General features: G+C 46.1%; 2 protein-coding genes across 3 annotated transcripts; one reads left to right on the top strand and one right to left on the bottom strand.

The window, feature by feature from the left end:
• Window positions 1-9,289: 9,289 nt before the first annotated feature.
• On the bottom strand, window positions 9,290-12,187 carry LOC120651801 (putative magnesium transporter MRS2-G). The gene is made up of 4 exons (XM_039929436.1): window positions 11,692-12,187; window positions 11,137-11,582; window positions 10,173-10,457; window positions 9,290-9,867 (listed from the first exon to the last, which is right to left on the bottom strand). Exons 1-4 carry the CDS (start codon window positions 12,113-12,115, stop codon window positions 9,586-9,588), a joined length of 1,437 nt encoding a protein of 478 aa, XP_039785370.1. The 5' UTR covers window positions 12,116-12,187; the 3' UTR covers window positions 9,290-9,585.
• Window positions 12,188-12,357: 170 nt separating this feature from the next.
• LOC120651802 lies at window positions 12,358-15,147 on the top strand. Of its 2 annotated transcripts, none has more exons than XM_039929437.1 (9): window positions 12,358-12,612; window positions 12,703-12,779; window positions 12,887-12,928; window positions 13,363-13,404; window positions 13,970-14,053; window positions 14,165-14,252; window positions 14,395-14,492; window positions 14,582-14,768; window positions 14,862-15,147. In XM_039929437.1, the coding sequence occupies exons 1-8, from the start codon at window positions 12,435-12,437 to the stop codon at window positions 14,600-14,602; spliced, it is 630 nt and encodes a 209-aa protein (XP_039785371.1). In that variant the 5' UTR covers window positions 12,358-12,434; the 3' UTR covers window positions 14,603-14,768; window positions 14,862-15,147. The 2 variants fall into 2 exon arrangements, with proteins under 2 accessions (XP_039785371.1, XP_039785372.1); XM_039929438.1 differs by having other exon boundaries at window positions 12,401-12,612; window positions 12,712-12,779.
• The last annotated feature ends 2,901 nt before the right edge of the window (window positions 15,148-18,048 follow it).

Raw genomic sequence — 18,048 nt, 5'->3', positions numbered from 1 at the left:
ATCAGAACATCCTACACGTGACTGGGCCTAATGAACGTAACAGATAACTAAACCATAACCCAAAACAGAGGCCTAAGAACTAGCAAGAGCTGATTCCCGGAACAATCCCTATCAAGGCTAAGATAAAGCATATAGTACGCCACCGGATCATCCAACCCGTTTGCAAGACCTAACCTAGCAGATATTACGCCAACTCTTAAAGATAAGAGCAAACCATAACAGATTAGATCTACTAGACATAGAAGAAGCAGGGTGTTGTCTTTGTGCGACTAATTCTATGCGACAAGAACTAGCATAAGATTGAAACGTGACTGCACAGAGACAACGTGATATTCGTAGATGATAAGCAACGAAGCACAATGGATCTACTAAAATCCATGCTACGAACATCAGGATAACTAGCATTACTCGACATCAAAAACGCTTCAGTACGAGTAATACCAAGGTAAAAATAAGAACAACGCTGTCCTGATCGCGAGAAGCGATAAGGGCAGCATGGCGCTTACTTGGATGAAACCCTAGGATTAGGGGTGGTGATGCACCGAGAGTTGTTGTTTGCGAGACGTGATGACGCACTCTTTATAAATGTCATAGGGTACATATTTATAGTCCGGAGATTTCTTGCCGTGCAAGGAAAGCTCTAAACTCTTTCCTAAACGAAGACTAGAGATAGATTACAACTCAATAAAGACTCGAAGATTAGATAACATGATCTGGACTCTTCCCTCCACCGGTCCAGATCTTCATGAAGCTTCCAAATATCAGCCGAAACATGTCGTATAATTGTGGCAGATTCTGGTCGTCCTATTGTTTCGGCAGTTCCCGTCAACTCCGAGCGAATCTGAATGTGATTCCAGTTGTATTGGAAATCTTATCTCCTTAGCTTTCCATGCATATCTAGAACGTCCAAAACGGAGTCCGTACGTGGCCTGGGCGTCCATTTTTGTGCGGCCTCTTCCTGCAGTCTGAACCAGCCTCGCGAATAGACTGGGCTTCAACATGGATTAGGCCCGTGACCCCATCTCAGCTTGACCCTTGAGTGCCCAATTATCATTGTATTTGGCCAAACTTATGATATAAGCCTGGCAAAGTGGACTTCTTTACCGTGGGCTTCTTCTGACATTTGGCCTACCAATCCTGGTCAAATTCTGGCGATAACACATGCCCCCCAAGTTTGGCCAAATATGACAGAATCTTCTAAGCGCCAGCCGTAAACCAAATAAAAACATCATCTCCTCAAATTGTCTTCTCATGCCACTGATGGTTTTGCCCCCCCAAGCCGATAGATCGGCTATTAGCCAACTGACTTTGTGACCGATTGCTTGAACCGGCCTCACGCCTTCCTCGACCAATCTCAATGTTGTTGCAGACCGGTCCTAGTTTTCATATTCCATGGATGACACTGACTTATGTGATCATCCTTGTGCTTTATTAGCTCAGCATCAACACATACGGCCTCTCCTGCAAAACAATCACTTGCCGAACCGATGCTACAAAGATCATTGTGAATCGGCTAAAAGCTGATGAATCATATTCGGTTAGCCAAATAGTCCACATAAACCAAACCATCATCATTGATAAAAATTTCTTCCCCCCACAAAAATATGCTATGTCATGCAAAGAGTGAGTGTGAGCTTCCAGATATGTCTCAAAGCATTTACAAGTGGTAGCATGTATATATAGTGAGGGTATAGCATAAAGACACCGCATAGAAAAGCTCAAAAGAATATATCTATATTAGAACATGAGCAAGCAATTTTTAGGATTTTCAAAATAAAAAGCATCACCACTTAGCCCAACCAACTAGTACATTAAAGCATGACAAGCAAAAACCAGCAAGTACCTACACCAGTGAGCTCTTTTCGATACAAGGATCTTTTAACAAGCTTGATTACTCATGCCCTCAGGTCTTGCAGGTTAAAACATATTGCATTTGAAACTCAAACAAGCCTTTTGTTCTGTGCCAGGGGTTATTTGCTTATCAGGCCACTTCTTACCAACCAATGCTAAGCCTAGGTCCGTTGAACCATCAGAAGCTTAAAGCAAGGTTTTGGTCATTCACATCCTAGTCCAAGTTCATGCTAAAGTGCAATAGCAAGCAGTCCCGAACTAGATCAATGAGACAAAACAAACCCACCTGGATCTTTTCATTATAGCACAGCATGGACATCATTCAGATTTTAATATAATTTAGCACAAGATTATCATATAAGCATTGAGACTCAAGCTGCATAAATGATTCCAAGAAAAGGATATAGCTACCAGGCATGTACAAGATAGTAAAAGCAAAGTCAGCCTACACATACTAGTAGCCAAGTAAAGCGGTGACCATATTTCAGATTTTCAAAAGAATAAAAGCCATGCTCGGTATCAGATATTTAACATATTCAAATGAGCCTAACCACACATGGTCACCAGCATCCACACATTAAAATATATACACGAAACACAAGTAGAAGCTACTAAGCATACAAGGAAGCTAGTGCAAGTGATAAACACATATACTGTATGATGATGCAATGGTGGGTTTGAATATTACCAATCAAATTGGCTGTTGACGAGCCGATGGTTAAAATCCTGCCTGGTCCGTACTTGCCATAATGCATTCTCATCACAACTATCGGCTATTAGAAAGCCGAACATCTGTAGCCTAAAATCCAATCAGCACATCTGTTGTCGTAGAGAGCTCTTCAAATGCTTTGTCGACGTGGATGAAGTAACCGATGTTGATCGCATCGAAGGAGCATAGAAGCTAAATCAGCCGGCTGATGTGACGAATGCCCTGACCCTCTATCCGCGGGGGTCGGGCGAGACGGACCCCATCCGCAGGGGTCGGGCGAGGCGGACCCGTTCGTAAGTGACGAATGCCCTAACCCCGTAGGAGCCGAATTTGCCGATGTCGACGGTGTCGCAGGAGCGGGAATAGCCGATGACGATGCAGAAGTACTGTTAGCCGGATTGATCGGCTAATGCATCAGACACTCCCACGCCCACATGGGAGCAGAAGTAGCCAATGTCGATGGCCGAAACTGAGAAGGAGCAGAAGTAGCCGATGGCGAAGAAGCTGTAGGAGCACCGCGGTAGTTCTTCATCCGGACGAAAATTTTTGTATGGGTCTCCATATTTCATCACCAAATCTCCGCTTATGCCCCCCGAGCCGGATCCTTCATGTATTGGAGCGTGCCAGAATGTGTCTACTCTGTGAGGCCAGTGGATAAGACCAGTCTTAGCCCCTTTTTTGTCGCTTCAATCCGATCACAGTCTTCCAGCGCGATTCCTGAGATCGGCTATTGCCCCTCCGCATCCCAGGCATTCATGTATGCAAGCGAAACCTCACTGGAATCATCTGCACGGACCACCTCCACTTCATCGCCATCCTACTAGACCAAGCACTGGTGCATCGTGGAAGGAACACAACAATTTGCGTGAATCCAATCTCTCCCAAGAAGCACTGTGTATGTACTCTTACTGTTGACGATGAAGAACGATGTTGGAATGGTCTTGCGGCCAACTGTCAACTCCACATTCAGGACACCCTGTGCCTCCGACGGCTGACCGTTAAAATCATTGAGCATCACATTGGTCTTGATAAGATCAGCAGTGGAACGACCTAACCGGCGTAGCACTGAGTACGGCATCAGGTTGACTGTGGCGCCAGTGTCGACCAACATCCTATTCACAGGTTTGCCATCGATGAGGCCCTTGAGATACAATCCCTTCAGGTGCTTGTAGCTTTTCTCCTTGGGCTTCTCAAAGATAATCGGCTGTGGGCCGAGATCCAGCTGCGCGATGGCCAATTCCTCCGGTTGGGGCACCCGAAACTCTGACGGGAGCACGAACACCATATTCACATTAGCCGATGGCTTGTCATTGGCTCTTGGCTGCTTTGGGTGCCACTCCCTCCTTGGAGGGCGCCTTTCCACCCTTTGCGGGCGCTTGACTTGCTCTGCAAGATCCGGACGTGCTTTCCTCAGCACGTCAAGGTATTTTGCTTCCGCCTCTTCGAGATTGCGTAGACGCTGCACTCTGCGCTTCTGTGATCGGCTGAGCCCGTCAGGACACCATCGTGGACGATGATACTTGTCTTCTTCTAGCTCAAGATCATCCCTGGACGGCGCCTCGCACGGTCATCGTGACGTGTCCTGGGCCCTAAGCGCTGGAACACCGATGCCTCATCCTGCTGGTGTCACCAAGGCCTGCACTCCAAGCAATCATCTATAGTAGGTAATCAGCTCATGCCGGAGTTCCAACAGTACCTGAAGAATGGGCAATGCCAGTGGTTGCGTATAGCCTGGCGTCTCCCCAGCGTCCTCCCTGTGCGGTGCTCATACTCCTCCTCTTCCGATTCGTATCGGCGGCGTAACTTGTACTGATACTGGTATTTTTCCAGAAGCCGATTAGAAGCTGAGAGCTGGTTGCGGATATGACGCACTTGTTCTTCAGTAACATGTTGTTGCTCCGGCTCGTCTTCATCCTGGGGCCGTTTGCCAGAAGCGGCCTCTTTCCTCTGCTTGTCACGGCGGCGCACGGGTCCCGCCATGTTGATCTGGAATGCTAAGTTGTGTCCCTTGGGTCCGAAATCTGACAGTTCCACCACATTAGCTTGTGGGAACGGTTGACTGTCCACCTTCATCGTGTGTTGGGCCAGAATTAATCGGCCTTGCTCGATAGCCGATTGGATCTGCCGACGTAGCTCTTTGCAGTCATTTGTGGCATGGGTGAAGGAGTGGTGCCACTTGCAGTATAGACTCCCCTGCAGCTCTTGTGCCGTCGGCAGCTTGTGACTCTCTGGGAGCTTCAACTGTTTCTCCTTGAGCAGTAGGTCGAATATCTACTCTGCCTTGGCCATGTCAAAGTCAAAGCCCTTCACAAGCCCCTTCTGCTTGACCCACTTGCACGGGATAGGGTTTGCCCCCCCGGGTCCACTCTACCATAGCCACTTCTTGTTCCCCGCCAGAATCATCAGAATCATTTGCTTGGGCCATGTTTACATGGCGCTTGAATTTTTCCTGGTACAGGTCCGGATGGTAGTGTTCATACGCTGTAAGCTTCTGCACCAGGTGCGCCAGAGACGTGAACTCCAACTGAAAAGCCAGATCCTTGATCGGCTTAGCGAGTCCCAGAACAGCCAAATCGACTGCCTCCTTCTCTGTGATGCGCGATGAGTAGCATCGGTTCTTGACTTCCCTGAAGCGCTGTATGTATTCCGACACAGTCTCTCCTCACTTCTGCCTGACCTGGGCGAGGTCGGCAATTCCAGCTTCAGCAGCCTCTGAGTGGTACTGGGTATGGAATTGATCTTCCAGCTGCCTCCAAGTTCGAATCGAATCCGGAGCCAATGATGCGTACCATCCAAAAGCTGGGCCTGTAAGGGACTGGCCGAAGAACCGGACCCTCAGCGGATCCGATACTGAGATCATCCCAAGCTGCGTTAAGTATCGGCTCACATGCTCTATGGAGCTGGCTCCTTCTGACCCGTTGAACTTGGTGAACTCAGGGAGCCGATACTTAGGTGGCAATGGGATCAAGTCGTAATCACTTGGATACAGCTTGGAATAGCCGATCGCTTTCCTCTTGGGCAGGATGCCAAACTGGTCTCTCAGTATTGCACTGACCTGCTCCACACTAAGAACTCCTAGGGCCGATGGCACAGCACTCGGCCCAGTAGCGTACTTTGCCAGCCACGTTTGTTTCTCCGCGTCTGCTCCAGAAGTTCCTGGGTTTACCATCTGCACCGAGCGTGTTGGATTGACGCTGTCAGGGATGTATGCGCACGTGTAGTCGTGCGGGATCTCCTTGGGTGGCTCGGTGAGGAATTGGCCTTCTCCAGGATCGCCGCCGATCTTATGGATGACGTAGATCAGCGAATTTTGTGGTCTTGGGGCCGCAAATGAGAATGGCACTTATGGCCTAGAATGCTGTGCGGCTTCCTCTGTGTGACTCCCAACGGTTGGTCCCGATGGAGAGTACTGGTTCTTGATTATCTCCTGAATGACGCGATGCGCCATGCGCTCGAGCTCGTTCATCAGGCTCTGAGAATGCCGATGCAGCGAATGGGCCACCATGTAGTTCATCTCCTGACGCAGGGCTCTGGTGCGCTCCTCTGATGGTACAGACAAATCCACGTTATCGAGAGTGCCTTCAGGCGAGAACCCCTTCCACTTAATGCCATGGTTGCGGGTCCTCTCAAAAGAGCTGATGAGATCGGCTTCCAACAGAGCTTTGACCTCATCATACTTCTTCTTGTGTTCAGGAGGGAGCTCTTCGTACATGACGGGCTTGGGAGCGGGTTCTTGATCTTGAGCTCCAGACATTGTTGCCGAGAAGTGTCCCACCGGGTGTGCCAGAATGTGTTGTCGGTCGAAACCCACCGGCGAGCAGCGACAGGCAACACGAAGAGCCGGGAGGTCGCCGGGGCGCTGGCAGGCACTGCTCCCTCGTCGACGGCCCGCAATTCCGTCACGCACCCGGAGGTTCCGTGGAAAACCGGGCGTGCCACCTGACCTATACCCGATCAGAAGGGTGCGAACGTGCTCCAAACAGTTTCCTGCGTACAAAGACACGTGTAAACATAAGTCCGAGCCGTGGTCGGCTCCCCGGGACGACTCTTGCATCGGCTTTAAAGAGCCGATCGAGTCCCGGTGTCAGACTGGATCTGATTGTATCCGGATATGATAAAATAAGCAAATAACTGTAAAGCTGCTTCGATTGAATCTAGTCAATCCAATCCACGATGGTGAAAGCTTCACTGCTAGATCAGAACATCCTACACGTGAGAAGCGATCAGGGCAGCATGACGCTTACTTGGATGAAACCCTAGGATTAGGGGTGGCGATGCGCCGAGAGTTGTTATTTGCGAGACGTGATGACGCTCTCTTTACAAATGTCATAGGGTACATATTTATAGTCCGGAGACTTTTTGCCGTGCAAGGCAACCTCTAAACTCTTTCCTAAACGAAGACTAGAGATAGATTACAACTCAATAAAGACTCGAAGATTAGATAACATGATCTGGACTCTTCCCTCCACCGGTCCAGATCTTCATGAAGCTTCCAAATATCAGCCGAAACATGCCGTATAATTGTGGCAGATTCTGGTTATCCTATTGTTTCGGCAGTTCCCGTCAACTCCGAGTGAATCTGGACGTGATTCCAGTTGTATTGGAAAGCTTATCTCCTTAGCTTTCCATGCATATCTAGAACGTCCAAAACGGAGTCCGTACGTGGCCTGGGCGTCCATTTTTGTGCGGCCTCTTCCTGCAGTCCGAACAAGCCTCGCGAATAGACTGGGCTTCAACATGGATTAGGCCCGTGACCCCATCTCAGCTTGACCCTTGAGTGCCCAATTATCATTGTATTTGGCCAAACTTATGATATAAGCCTGGCTAAGTGGACTCCTTTACCGTGGGCTTCTTTTGACATTTGGCCTACCAATCCTGGTCAAATTCTGGCGATAACACATCTACGGATATCATGTTATCTTTGCGTGATCACATATTAATCTTATACTAATTCTCGTTGCATAGAGTTAGTCGCGTAGAGATAACACCCTGCTTCTTTTCTATCTAGTAGATCTAATCTGTTATTGTTTGTTCTTATACGTAAGAATCGGCTTAATATCTGCTAGTTTAGGCCTTGCAAATGGGTTGGACGATCCGGCGACGTATTAGATGTTTTACCTTGATCTTAACAGGGATTGATCCGGGAATCGGTTTTTGCTTATTCTTAGGCCTCTATTCTGGTTAAAGTTTGGTTATCTATTACGCTTGTTAGGCCTAACTACGTGTAGGATGTTCCGATCTAGCAGTGAAGCTTTTACCGTCGTGGATTAGATTAACTAGATCTAATTGAAGTAGTTTTTGCAGTTATTTGCTTTATCTATTAATATCCAGATATGCAGATCTGATCTGACACCGGGACTCGATCGGCTCTTTCAAGCCGATGCAAGAGTCGTCCCGGGGAGCCGACCACGGCTCGGACTAATGTTTACATGTGTTTGTGCATGTAGGAAAATCGTCGAAAGCACGTTTGCACCTTCCTGATCGGGTATAGGTCAAGTGGCACGTCCTGCATCTCCGGAAGCATCTGCCAGGATCTAGGCCGTTGACCGAGGGACCGGTGCCAGCCAGCGCCCCGGTAGACTCCCGGCTCTTCGTGTTGCCTGTCGCTACTCACCGGTGGGTTTTGACCGACAATAAGTTAAAACAAATTTTGTTATGAAAGTAATCACATCGGTAACGGAGGATGCTACATTTCATCGATGTTAAATTGTCAAACCTAACTGGCTAACACCCACTATCATCTAGTCATCTTAATAAGGACATACTCCCTCCGTCCCAGAAAGACCGCAGTTGTAGAATTCAAAATTTGTCCAAAAAAACTATTGTTGAAAGAATTCATCATTTGTGGAGCCCACCTCCATCTAATTCCACCGCACGGAAACTTCTGGGAGCCATCACCGTTCTGGAAAAAAAAGGAATGGCCACCGCTCTCAGAGCCACCGGTCTGGAAAAATCTGCCACCATCCATCTCCCCCATCTTATCCACTTGCTCCCTCCCCTTCCGCGAGGTCTCCTGGTCCTCTTCCCCAAATCCCTCTCGCTCCCTGCTGGCCCTTTCTCCTCTCCCTAATCCCTCTCGCTCTCCCTGCTGCCCCTTGCGAGCAACCCACGCACGGAGCGACGGGCAGCCGGGAGGAGCCTCGGGTCGCCGGCCTGCAGCTGGTCGCGGGTCGAGGCGGCGATGGTGGTGGCATGCACCGTGTCATCAAGGTCGCTGGCGTCCTCGAAGCTTCTATGTAGTGTGATCTTTGTAACCACAAATTTGTATCATAATACTATAGATCTGACTGAGTATTTTTGAGGGCATTTATGTAATTTCACCGCACCTTGGTTTCCTCGCCCAGTTTTATAATTACGGCTTTTTTGGGACGGAGGGAGTATACACTAATATAAAACAACTATAAAAAATTGTCAATGCTGGGTTGATGGAACCAAAGGATTTACACCTACCCCACCACCATGGTAGGGTCAAAGACGACTATAGTGTACCGCAGATAACTAGTAAGCACTTCTGGTACCGTAGCTAACATCCGAACCCTTCCTCTCTTTACATACCTTCTAAAATTGCCTCAGTTTTTGTTTACTTCAAAAAAAATTGCATCAGTTTATATACGGTTACAAATATATCAGATCCACGAGTAAACTGGACACGGGATGTGGCTGCCGTCGACAAAACAACACCTGCCAAACTTCACAAAAGAAATATGGTAGCTCTAGAAGACTAGAACAGAAAGAAATAAATCTGTACATAAAGCAAACACATAAGATTCTATAATTTCAAGACAACAATTTTTTCATCGCCAGCAAGTGCTACATCTACTTATGTTAAGATGACAGCATATTGATCATTACATCATCTCATATTGTAGCTTGTGCCGGTGAAAAATTACAGTGCACTCATCTTATTGACTACTCATGAGATGCTATATACGGTATTCTTGCTATACCCACGGTTCTCCTAGAAGCGCCTGCTTCCTTTCCGCAACCATGACAATACTCTCCTATGGCTTTCCTTCACTTCATGTTCAAGGACCCAGCAACTTCTTCCACCAGGCGTACCCTAACAAGACGATGAAGATTACGAAGCAGCCTGATGAGGTGCCCCCGACAAATGGCCAAAAGAGGCTTCCGTCAGTGTTATACAGACTGGACGGGATGTTCATTGCGAAAGCCCCTGCTATATATGTGTTGGTAGCTATCCCAAAGGATGCAATGGTCAGTGTAAGCTGGAGCTGAATGAGTTCATTCCGCTGGTTGTCGAGTTGAATGTTGACATAGTCTTCAGTGTCATCAATATACTCCCGAACCTGTTAAATTTCCAAGGAGAAATCAATGCCCACATCAAGATAGATATGAAACAGAAAACCGAATAATATCATGCAAACAACATATGCCTTCTCAGCCTCTCTTGATGGAAACACCAAAGCAAATGGTTTCTTCACCAGAAATCAGAAATAAGTCAACATCTGACATTTTGTTACCTTATATATAAATGAGCTTTATGTTTTGCAAAAAAAAAAGAAAAGAAATTTTATCTTTGCAGTACCAAATAATTACAGAACCAACAATCCAGGCGAACAACAACAATGCCAATTAATATAAAGGGACTGACCGATAAAATTCTGTTGCGAATTCCATCCAGCTGCATGAAGTAGGCCTCAAGTAACATCTCTAGATCTTCCACATCATTATCCAAATGCATGCTGGTAGCAATGCTCACACTACGCCGAAAGCTAGAGTTCAGCCTGGCCACACTTGTTCCGGCAGGAACAATGCTGTTGGAAGTAGCAGATGACATTATAGTCTCAACCTGCTGGTTTTGTACTTGCTTCCTTGTTAGATACAGATGGTCCATGTCTTCATTATCATCTAGAAGATGTTCTATTTCATCCCTCACCTGATAAGAAAACAAAATACATAACAGATCCCAGTATTGCAGCATATGAGATATCATCAAAGATTCTCACAAGAACAGAAAATTTGACAGCTCAACAATCCAATTTTAACAGTAAGATTATTAAGCTTAAGAGAGAACGAAAGAAACCTTATAATGTACTTATAAAATACTGAACAGCTGGTGTGATCCCTTTTTATTCCTATTTGTCACGCCTCTTTTGCCAATCCAAAAAGGATACACAAAGCAAGTGCATCAAGCAGTTCCTTTTGCATGAGCATAATGCTTAAGGACATATAAGAGGAAAATCAGAGCAGAATTTTGCGCTGGAGCGGTTTGTGACTCTGCACAAGCAACTATGACAAGTATGATGCAATCTAAAACTAATACAAGTTAGTGACTCTATGCACAAGCAACTAAGAGTAATACAAGGATATTCCAATCTAAGCTGCACTGCCATAAAGTATTCAGGGTTGTTTAAAAAACTCGGTGATATCTCCACTGCTGCAAACAGAATAGACTATTGGAAACTAATTAATTAGGATTATCTCAGTAGAAATTTATTCCAATGGGCCTAAATCTACAAAATTGATAAGCACAATAATGGACAGTCAGATGGCCAAAAAGTTTTTAAATCTGGATAGACAGGAATTAAGCACAAATGATATCTCTTTGATGATACCTTCTGCACACGGGCAAGTAAACGGGTAAGAAGACTCTTGAGGCTCCGCACTCTCTCAAGGTTCCTCGTGCTCACATTCTTGGTCAGCTCGTCAAGCACCGGAGTAGCATGCCTCTCAAGGTCGGTCACGCTCAAGTCCAGCGACGAGCACACAATCTCGAGCGCGACCTCTAGCACCTGGAACTCGAATGGAAGCTCGTGCTCTGCCCCGGTCGCCTCATTAAGACAGGGCAGCTGACCTCCAGGTGAGCCGTCCTGCTTTTCCCCATTGCCATCCCGGGCATATTCACCATTCCCACCCACCAGGCTCTTCAGAGGGAGATGCTGCCTCAGTTGGTCAACGAAAGGGAGCACCTCGTGCGCGAGAGGGTCCAACAGGAGGACCTCCTCGGCAGTAACGATGGCCCTGATGAATTCGAGGTTGATGACCATCGCTTTCTCCCTAGCTGCAGAATTAATCGTTGTAAATTACTAGTACGACACCATAATGTGTCTTTTCTTGGTTTTGCCACCACCAAAAGCGTTCGGGTCTAAATGGGGGGGAAGGGCGCTCACCGAGGATGCTCGAGGAGTGGGAGAAGACAGGGCCGAGGATGCGGAGGTCCCGCGGGGGCAGACCGGCGCGCCGGATGATGGAGGCCTTGTCGAGCTCGACGATCTCGGAGGTGCCCCACCGGTCCAGCCGCATCCACAAACGCGCGCCGCCCTTCTTCTTGCCGACCTTACCCGACACGACACCGCCGGCGCCCGCAGAAACGGAGATGGGAGGGGGCGGCTGCGCGGTCGGCCTCGCCGCGGCGGTGGCCGGGGTCGCGGACGGCGAGGCGTCCGTGGGGGATGCGAGAAGAGCCCTCGACGCGTTGTCCTGCTTGGGAAGGGAAGGCAGGCGGCGCGCTGAGCTTTTCCGCTTGGAGGACGACGACGAGGAAGAGGATCTGGTGAAGAACGGCAGCTTCCTGCCTCCGGATCGCTTCCCCATGGCGTCGCGGCGGCGGCGACGGCGACGGCGGCGGCGTGGCACGGCACGGCGCAGGCACGGGGATGGAGATGGGTCGGCGGGTTCGGTCGTCGAGGTCCAAAACTGATGTAGCCGAGTGGGCTGGGCCGGGCCCGGGGCCGCGACCCATGCCGCCCGCGATGCGGAAGCCCTACGATGCTGATCGGACGGCTGGCGTTGAGCGGTAGCGGCATCATCACACCAACGAGCCGCGCTGGCAAAGCGCAGCAAAAGAGAGGCCACAACTTGTTGCTATCACAAGCGAAGAGGATAACTTTCCCCGTCCTCGCCGCCGGCGCCGATGGCTGCGACACCCGCTGCCGCTGCCGCCATTGTCCTCCACCGCGTGCTCTTCGCACGCTTCGCGACCGCCGTCCCCCTCCACCGCGCGCCGGCGCCGCGCGGTCCCGCCTCCATCTCCGTGGCGCCGCCGAGGAGACGGCGGTGGCGTGGCCCGCTCCGGTCGCTGCCTCCCGAAGGTAAGATGCTTGGCGTGGCGGTGGAACTGCGCGCTTCGGGTAGTTTCGAACTTGGTTTCTGTTCGACTATGTGATGCGCGTGCGTTCCAGGAGCTCCAGCCGAGCTGATGGAAGAGGACTCCAAGTTCGTGCCGTTGAACGCGGATGATCCGATGTACGGCCCACCGGTGAGTCACAGCTCGGGGTTATTCACTTGTTCTTCCACATCGTTGCGTTCTTGTAGTGCTTTTACTTGACAATGCTGACATTGCGCTGTATTGTGCGTGGATTTCAGGCGCTATTGCTTATCGGATTTGAGAAAGGCGAAACTGACAAGGTACAGCGATGCCAATTTGCAGAACAGTAGCATTTTTCTGCATTTTGGCACTAATACATTTTAAATAACAGAGCACTTGAAAGATGATTTTTAGCAGTTTCTGGTTCAGGAAAAAAACGGTAGTGAAATTAAAAATAATCATACATAAGGCCGTGCACCGTCAAATTCCACTAAGCACACGGCAGGTATATCATGTAACTAAGTTTTAGATACTCTGTGCGGCCAGCGTGTACTTTTCATGGAAATCTTCATATCGCCGTGTAGCCATGCCGTCATCTGCCCAGAAACCTGAGCATTCAATGTTCCTAAAAGAATACAATAAAATATCAGATATGCATTGCATTTAGTGTCATGGGCAGTACTAGTAAAGTAGTAAATAGTACTTTGTGTTGCACTGCCAGTTTCAACTAATCTGAGTTTCACAACCTGTGCAGATTAAGGCCTTCCTGAAAGAGCTTGAAGGTGAATTCCTCAAGGCAAGTTCTGCATCTGCTGCCACTGACATATGCAAGAAAGCTTAAATTTTCCAGTCGCATTGCAGCCTATTCATTTACATTTACATGCTCGTTAGAGAGATGCAGTCACTTGTTTATTCAATATACGGACTGCCACGGTAGTAACGTTTGCAATTTTCCCATTGATTTAGGAATTTTTGACTAGGTTGGCTACCAACTTTTGCTGTGATTAAGAGAAAGTAGTTCTGCTACATGTTATTGCAGATGGAACTCGAATTGAACCCATATATATGTACTCTATATTTAGAAAAGAAAGGAACTAAATATGAGTGGAGATTAGGGATAAGGACTTACTCTTTTTTAGCACAATCATATTAGTTGGAACTCTCTGGAAAATCCTATCTGTGCTGTGCCGTAAAACATGTCAAGAATGGTAGACTTGTTAGCATCCTCCCTTCAGTTTATAATGCCTTTCTCTTGTTGTTGCCCCAGTGTGATTACACTTTTTAATTGCTACATGCAATCCTGAAAGTCCACCCAGTTTGTTTGCTTTTGTTCTACCAATGTTTTTCACTTGTTGAATCAGGTTATTCATTGTACCGAGGAGATGACAAAGCAAACCTTGTGGGATGCCATGCACACTGAGCAGCCTAATTTAGAAGCTGTGAAGGTTTTCACTATTTGTAAACCTAACTTTTTAGTACAATATTTGTCGAGCTCCTGTTTCCTACCCTTGAATTTGTATACAGCACTCTAGCAAAGATGCATGTCCAATTCACAGATTGCAGACTCACTGCCAAGGATATGCATATTTTCTGGTCTGACTGGTGAGGAGATGATGATGTTCATCAACGCCTTCCCAGAAACTGGTAATTCAAAATTTTTATGTTGAATTATGAAATAACGAAATAGATTAGATGAGATGAATCTTCACGAGCAAATAGACTAAACTTGAATGCTTTCAGGTCATGTCTCATAAAATTGATTGTTCTTCCTTTTCTCTTTTTTCAGGGTTGGAACCAGCTGCTTTTGCTGCACTTGTTCCTAACAGTGCAGAGAAGGTTCTCGGTGAGGTGATTGAGGAAATAATGGGTGACCACGAGATGCTGGTTAGTTCTGATTTTTACTAACATCAGCTTAATTCTTCTGTCTTTCCTGATTCTGGGACATCAGGTCAAGTCCTCCCCTATGCTTGCAGACAGGAAAGAACACTGGATGAAGAGAATCTGAAGTAGCAAAGGGGCGAAGCGGAATGACAATGCCTATGAAGAACATTCAGGAACACTGGAGAAACCATTAAACGATCTCCAGAAATCACCAAGTGCTAGGATTCTAGGATTGTTAATGGAGGCCAGTAAATCTTTTTGGTAATGCTAGAACTACAGGTAATGAGATGAACCAGCGGCATGCTATGTGACCACTTTGCAGCCTGAATATCTGGTAATACATACATCTAACCCTCACTCAAATTGTTGCAGGAAGCTGGGGCATAGAAAGCGATATCGGTTTAGAGCTGTAGAAGTAGAACCATCAGTTAAACTTTTCTTGAAATAAATACCAACCCTGCCAGAATTTGAGCACCTAGTTTCTGTATATTGTACATAGAAGAATCTTCATGACCAATGGGCAGCTTATGACAAACCAATGTATACGGTTTTGGAGACTTCTCCTGATGATGCACCTAGATTTTTTTTTCAGACGATTATTGTAGATCACGGAACATACCCTAGCATCACTATGCACACAAGATTATTTCAGACGGAACCATTCTGGATTCATATGAAAAGCACCATATATATTGTGTGCCACCTTTTTTCAAAAAAAAATTTGTGTGCCACCTATTCAACTGCTATTTTTTGTTCTTTTCGAGAGGCCGATACTACACGTTACACGACGCCTCAGTGGGGATGGGCTGAAGCTGAAGGATGGACCATCTCGAATATTCCAAGGCTTACGGGCCGTAAGTTACGGCTTACTTTCTTCTTTAAGCACCTGTGGGAGACAAGCCAGCGCATGCCACGAGTTGTGCAGAAAGGATTTGCTTTCATACACTTTTCTCTGCCCAGCAACGAGACAGCACGTCTCGTTTTTTTTTTTAATCAGACAGCACGTCTCGTTGTATTATGATAACCAGTACGCATCTGGGCTGGACAGATCAAACAAGAAACAAGATAGTGGCGGATTAGAATTTTTGGCGGATCTAGAATTTTACCGGTATGTGTATGCCGCCACAATACAAGATTTACCAAGGAATCCAATAATAACATACACAATCCTAAACTATTTAAACTATTTGTATTTAATTTATACAATATTTGCGCATAACTGTTAAGTTTAAGACTTTGTATGTTATTATTGGATTCCTCGGTAAATTTTATATCGTGATGGCAAACCTACTGGTAAAATTCTAGATCCGCGGCTGCGCATCACCTGCATAATCAAGAAGATTAACCAAGACCAGCAGTATGACACTCGTGACCTCAAGAAGAACAAAACCGGTCAGACTCTGGTGGTCTGATGCTTTTATTTGGTGTCAGCACTCACCCTGAAACTGTGTGCGAGCGGAACCAACGGCAGCACAGTTCAGTAGTGGTTCAGTGAGTCGTCACGTTCCGTGCTTTTTGCCTACACCTGGCTGTTCTTGCTTACCGGACGTGCCCTGCATGAAAACTAAACGATGCTACCTGTCTCAGTAGTCTATATGCCATGTTGACAACCTAGGCGGTGGATTTGTGGAATCTGAGAAAAAAATATGCATATTTATTTGCCGTTTAACTTTGGATTATAAAGCTACAATAATATAATCTACAATCCTTGGTTGAAACAAGCAGGCCTTCTCTTCTCTATACTGCTACAATATGTAACACATTTACAACTTATAGCAATCAAGTAGTTCAAATCACTTAATAGTGTTTGCTCGGTTGATAAACCAAATGGGGTCAAAGTGTAATGGAATTTCAACTATACCCCATCCGTTCCCTAATATAAACTAGTTATTTTGAAATTCAAAATTTGTCCAAAAAATAAGTCCCTTGCTAACCTGTTTCGTATGTGCACATGCATGCGATGTTCAGTTATTACCAAATATGACTAATAACTAGGAGTTAGTAAGGTCATCTTACCTTCTTATCAATTTGTACAAAATTTCTAAAATAACGTACTTTTTTTGAATGGAGGGAGTAGGAAGTATGGAAAATACATTTCGGCTGATGGAGAATAACCAATCCACCATAATGTAACATGTTTTAATACTCATAAAACAAAATTTTCTTATAGTGGAATACTCCCTCCGTTTAAAATGTAGGTCGTTTTGGCTTTTCTAGATTCATAGTGTTTGTTATGCACTTAGATATAATGCATAACAAACACTATGAATCTAGAAAAATCAAAACAACCTACATTTTAAAATGGAGGGAGTATTATTCTTTTCACATGTAAAACATGGTTCTCCCGTGTTAATTTAGAAAGTCCCTCCCCCAACTTCCTTGATCGTCCTCTTACTCAACCAATTTAAATATTTTTACTCGTGAACCTTTTTTTTTTACCTCATGTTGGTAAGAAAAATAATGTTCCACAAGTAAAAACGTTGCAGGTAGCAGGATTGCTAATCTCGAAGTGAACGTAGCCTTCTTTCTTTTCATGCCCATGAATCCATGATCACATCTTCTAGGAACAAATAATATACATGGCATGGTCGGTCATGCAAGCACACGATAGAAATGGCATAAATTTTTGCTTGTAATGCATGCCTTGTGTTATAAGTATACAGTACTAACAATCCACCTAGCCAGTCCCCTATCATGAAAATGAAAACGATGCTTTTTCAGGAAGCTGCCAGGAGAAAACAGAGGTCGAAAATGACATGAACTTTTCTCTCTCTATTTTTTGAGAAGGGAAGGAAAAAAAGAGAGAGGCATGACACAGCTCAGAGCTGTCCAAATATGAGCAGGGCTAGCGTGTGGTATGTCGTGTGTGGCAGCACTGTGGTATAGATCGGGGGTGGAGCCGGTAGACCACCCCCGCACATCATGTCATATGAAAATCTGCACTCCGATCCAACGTTTCCTCCACTTTATGAAATACTCCTAAATTTTATCGGGTTGCCTTTAAGCTTGAGAACACACACCAAAAAAAAGAAATCTTTTTTATTGCCCAACTAATAAATGTTCACCACTGCATAACCTCCATGTACGTGCGGCACATGCGAAGGTGGGGATGCACACGTGCGACGCGAGGGTTTCCAAGCGGTCCTTGCGTACAGTACAGTGTGCTCTGTCCATTTCTGAATTTAGCCAGATAGATCTCTCTTTTTTTTAATGCGTGCCAAATATATCTTCCACACCTGCGAATGAAACGACATTTTAAAATTACGAGGTCGAAGATAAATTTGTATGAAACCGTTCCTAACACTCTTTTTCCTCGCAAATGTTCTTTTATTTGCGGAAAAGTAGAGGTATCACGTACTCTGGCATGGTCACATTTGATCCACTCATGCAGACCAAGAGGCGGTTTAGCTTTATCTTTTCCTTCTATTGATCCTAAAGTTTCGCAGCATTAGAAGACTATAAAAGACCCTGTTTGGTTTCTAAAAGTTCCTGGGCTAAAAAAAATCTATGGACTAAAACTTTTAATCCCTATCTTTTTTATTCTATGAATTAGAGGGAC

Source organism: Panicum virgatum, chromosome 9K (genome assembly GCF_016808335.1).
Source record: "Panicum virgatum strain AP13 chromosome 9K, P.virgatum_v5, whole genome shotgun sequence".
In the NCBI taxonomy this organism is placed as follows: domain Eukaryota; kingdom Viridiplantae; phylum Streptophyta; class Magnoliopsida; order Poales; family Poaceae; genus Panicum; species Panicum virgatum.
The sequence above is the reverse complement of the archived record's forward strand: the minus strand, read 5'-3'. Positions and strand labels throughout refer to the sequence as shown.

What these genes read in the sequence shown, in the direction of transcription:
- LOC120651801 (XM_039929436.1), bottom strand. Translation starts at nt 12,115, where the DNA reads ATGGGGAAGCGATCCGGAGGCAGGAAGCTGCCGTTCTTCACCAGATCC. An exon ending in TACTTGCCCGTGTGCAGAAG is followed by an intron (nt 10,458 to 11,136) that starts GTATCATCAAAG and finishes TTTTCTTATCAG; the next exon opens with GTGAGGGATGAAATAGAACA. An exon ending in TTCGCAACAGAATTTTATCG is followed by an intron (nt 9,868 to 10,172) that starts GTCAGTCCCTTT and finishes GAAATTTAACAG; the next exon opens with GTTCGGGAGTATATTGATGA.
- LOC120651802 (XM_039929437.1), top strand. Translation starts at nt 12,435, where the DNA reads ATGGCTGCGACACCCGCTGCCGCTGCCGCCATTGTCCTCCACCGCGTG. An exon ending in ATCCGATGTACGGCCCACCG is followed by an intron (nt 12,780 to 12,886) that starts GTGAGTCACAGC and finishes CGTGGATTTCAG; the next exon opens with GCGCTATTGCTTATCGGATT. An exon ending in CTAATTTAGAAGCTGTGAAG is followed by an intron (nt 14,054 to 14,164) that starts GTTTTCACTATT and finishes TCCAATTCACAG; the next exon opens with ATTGCAGACTCACTGCCAAG.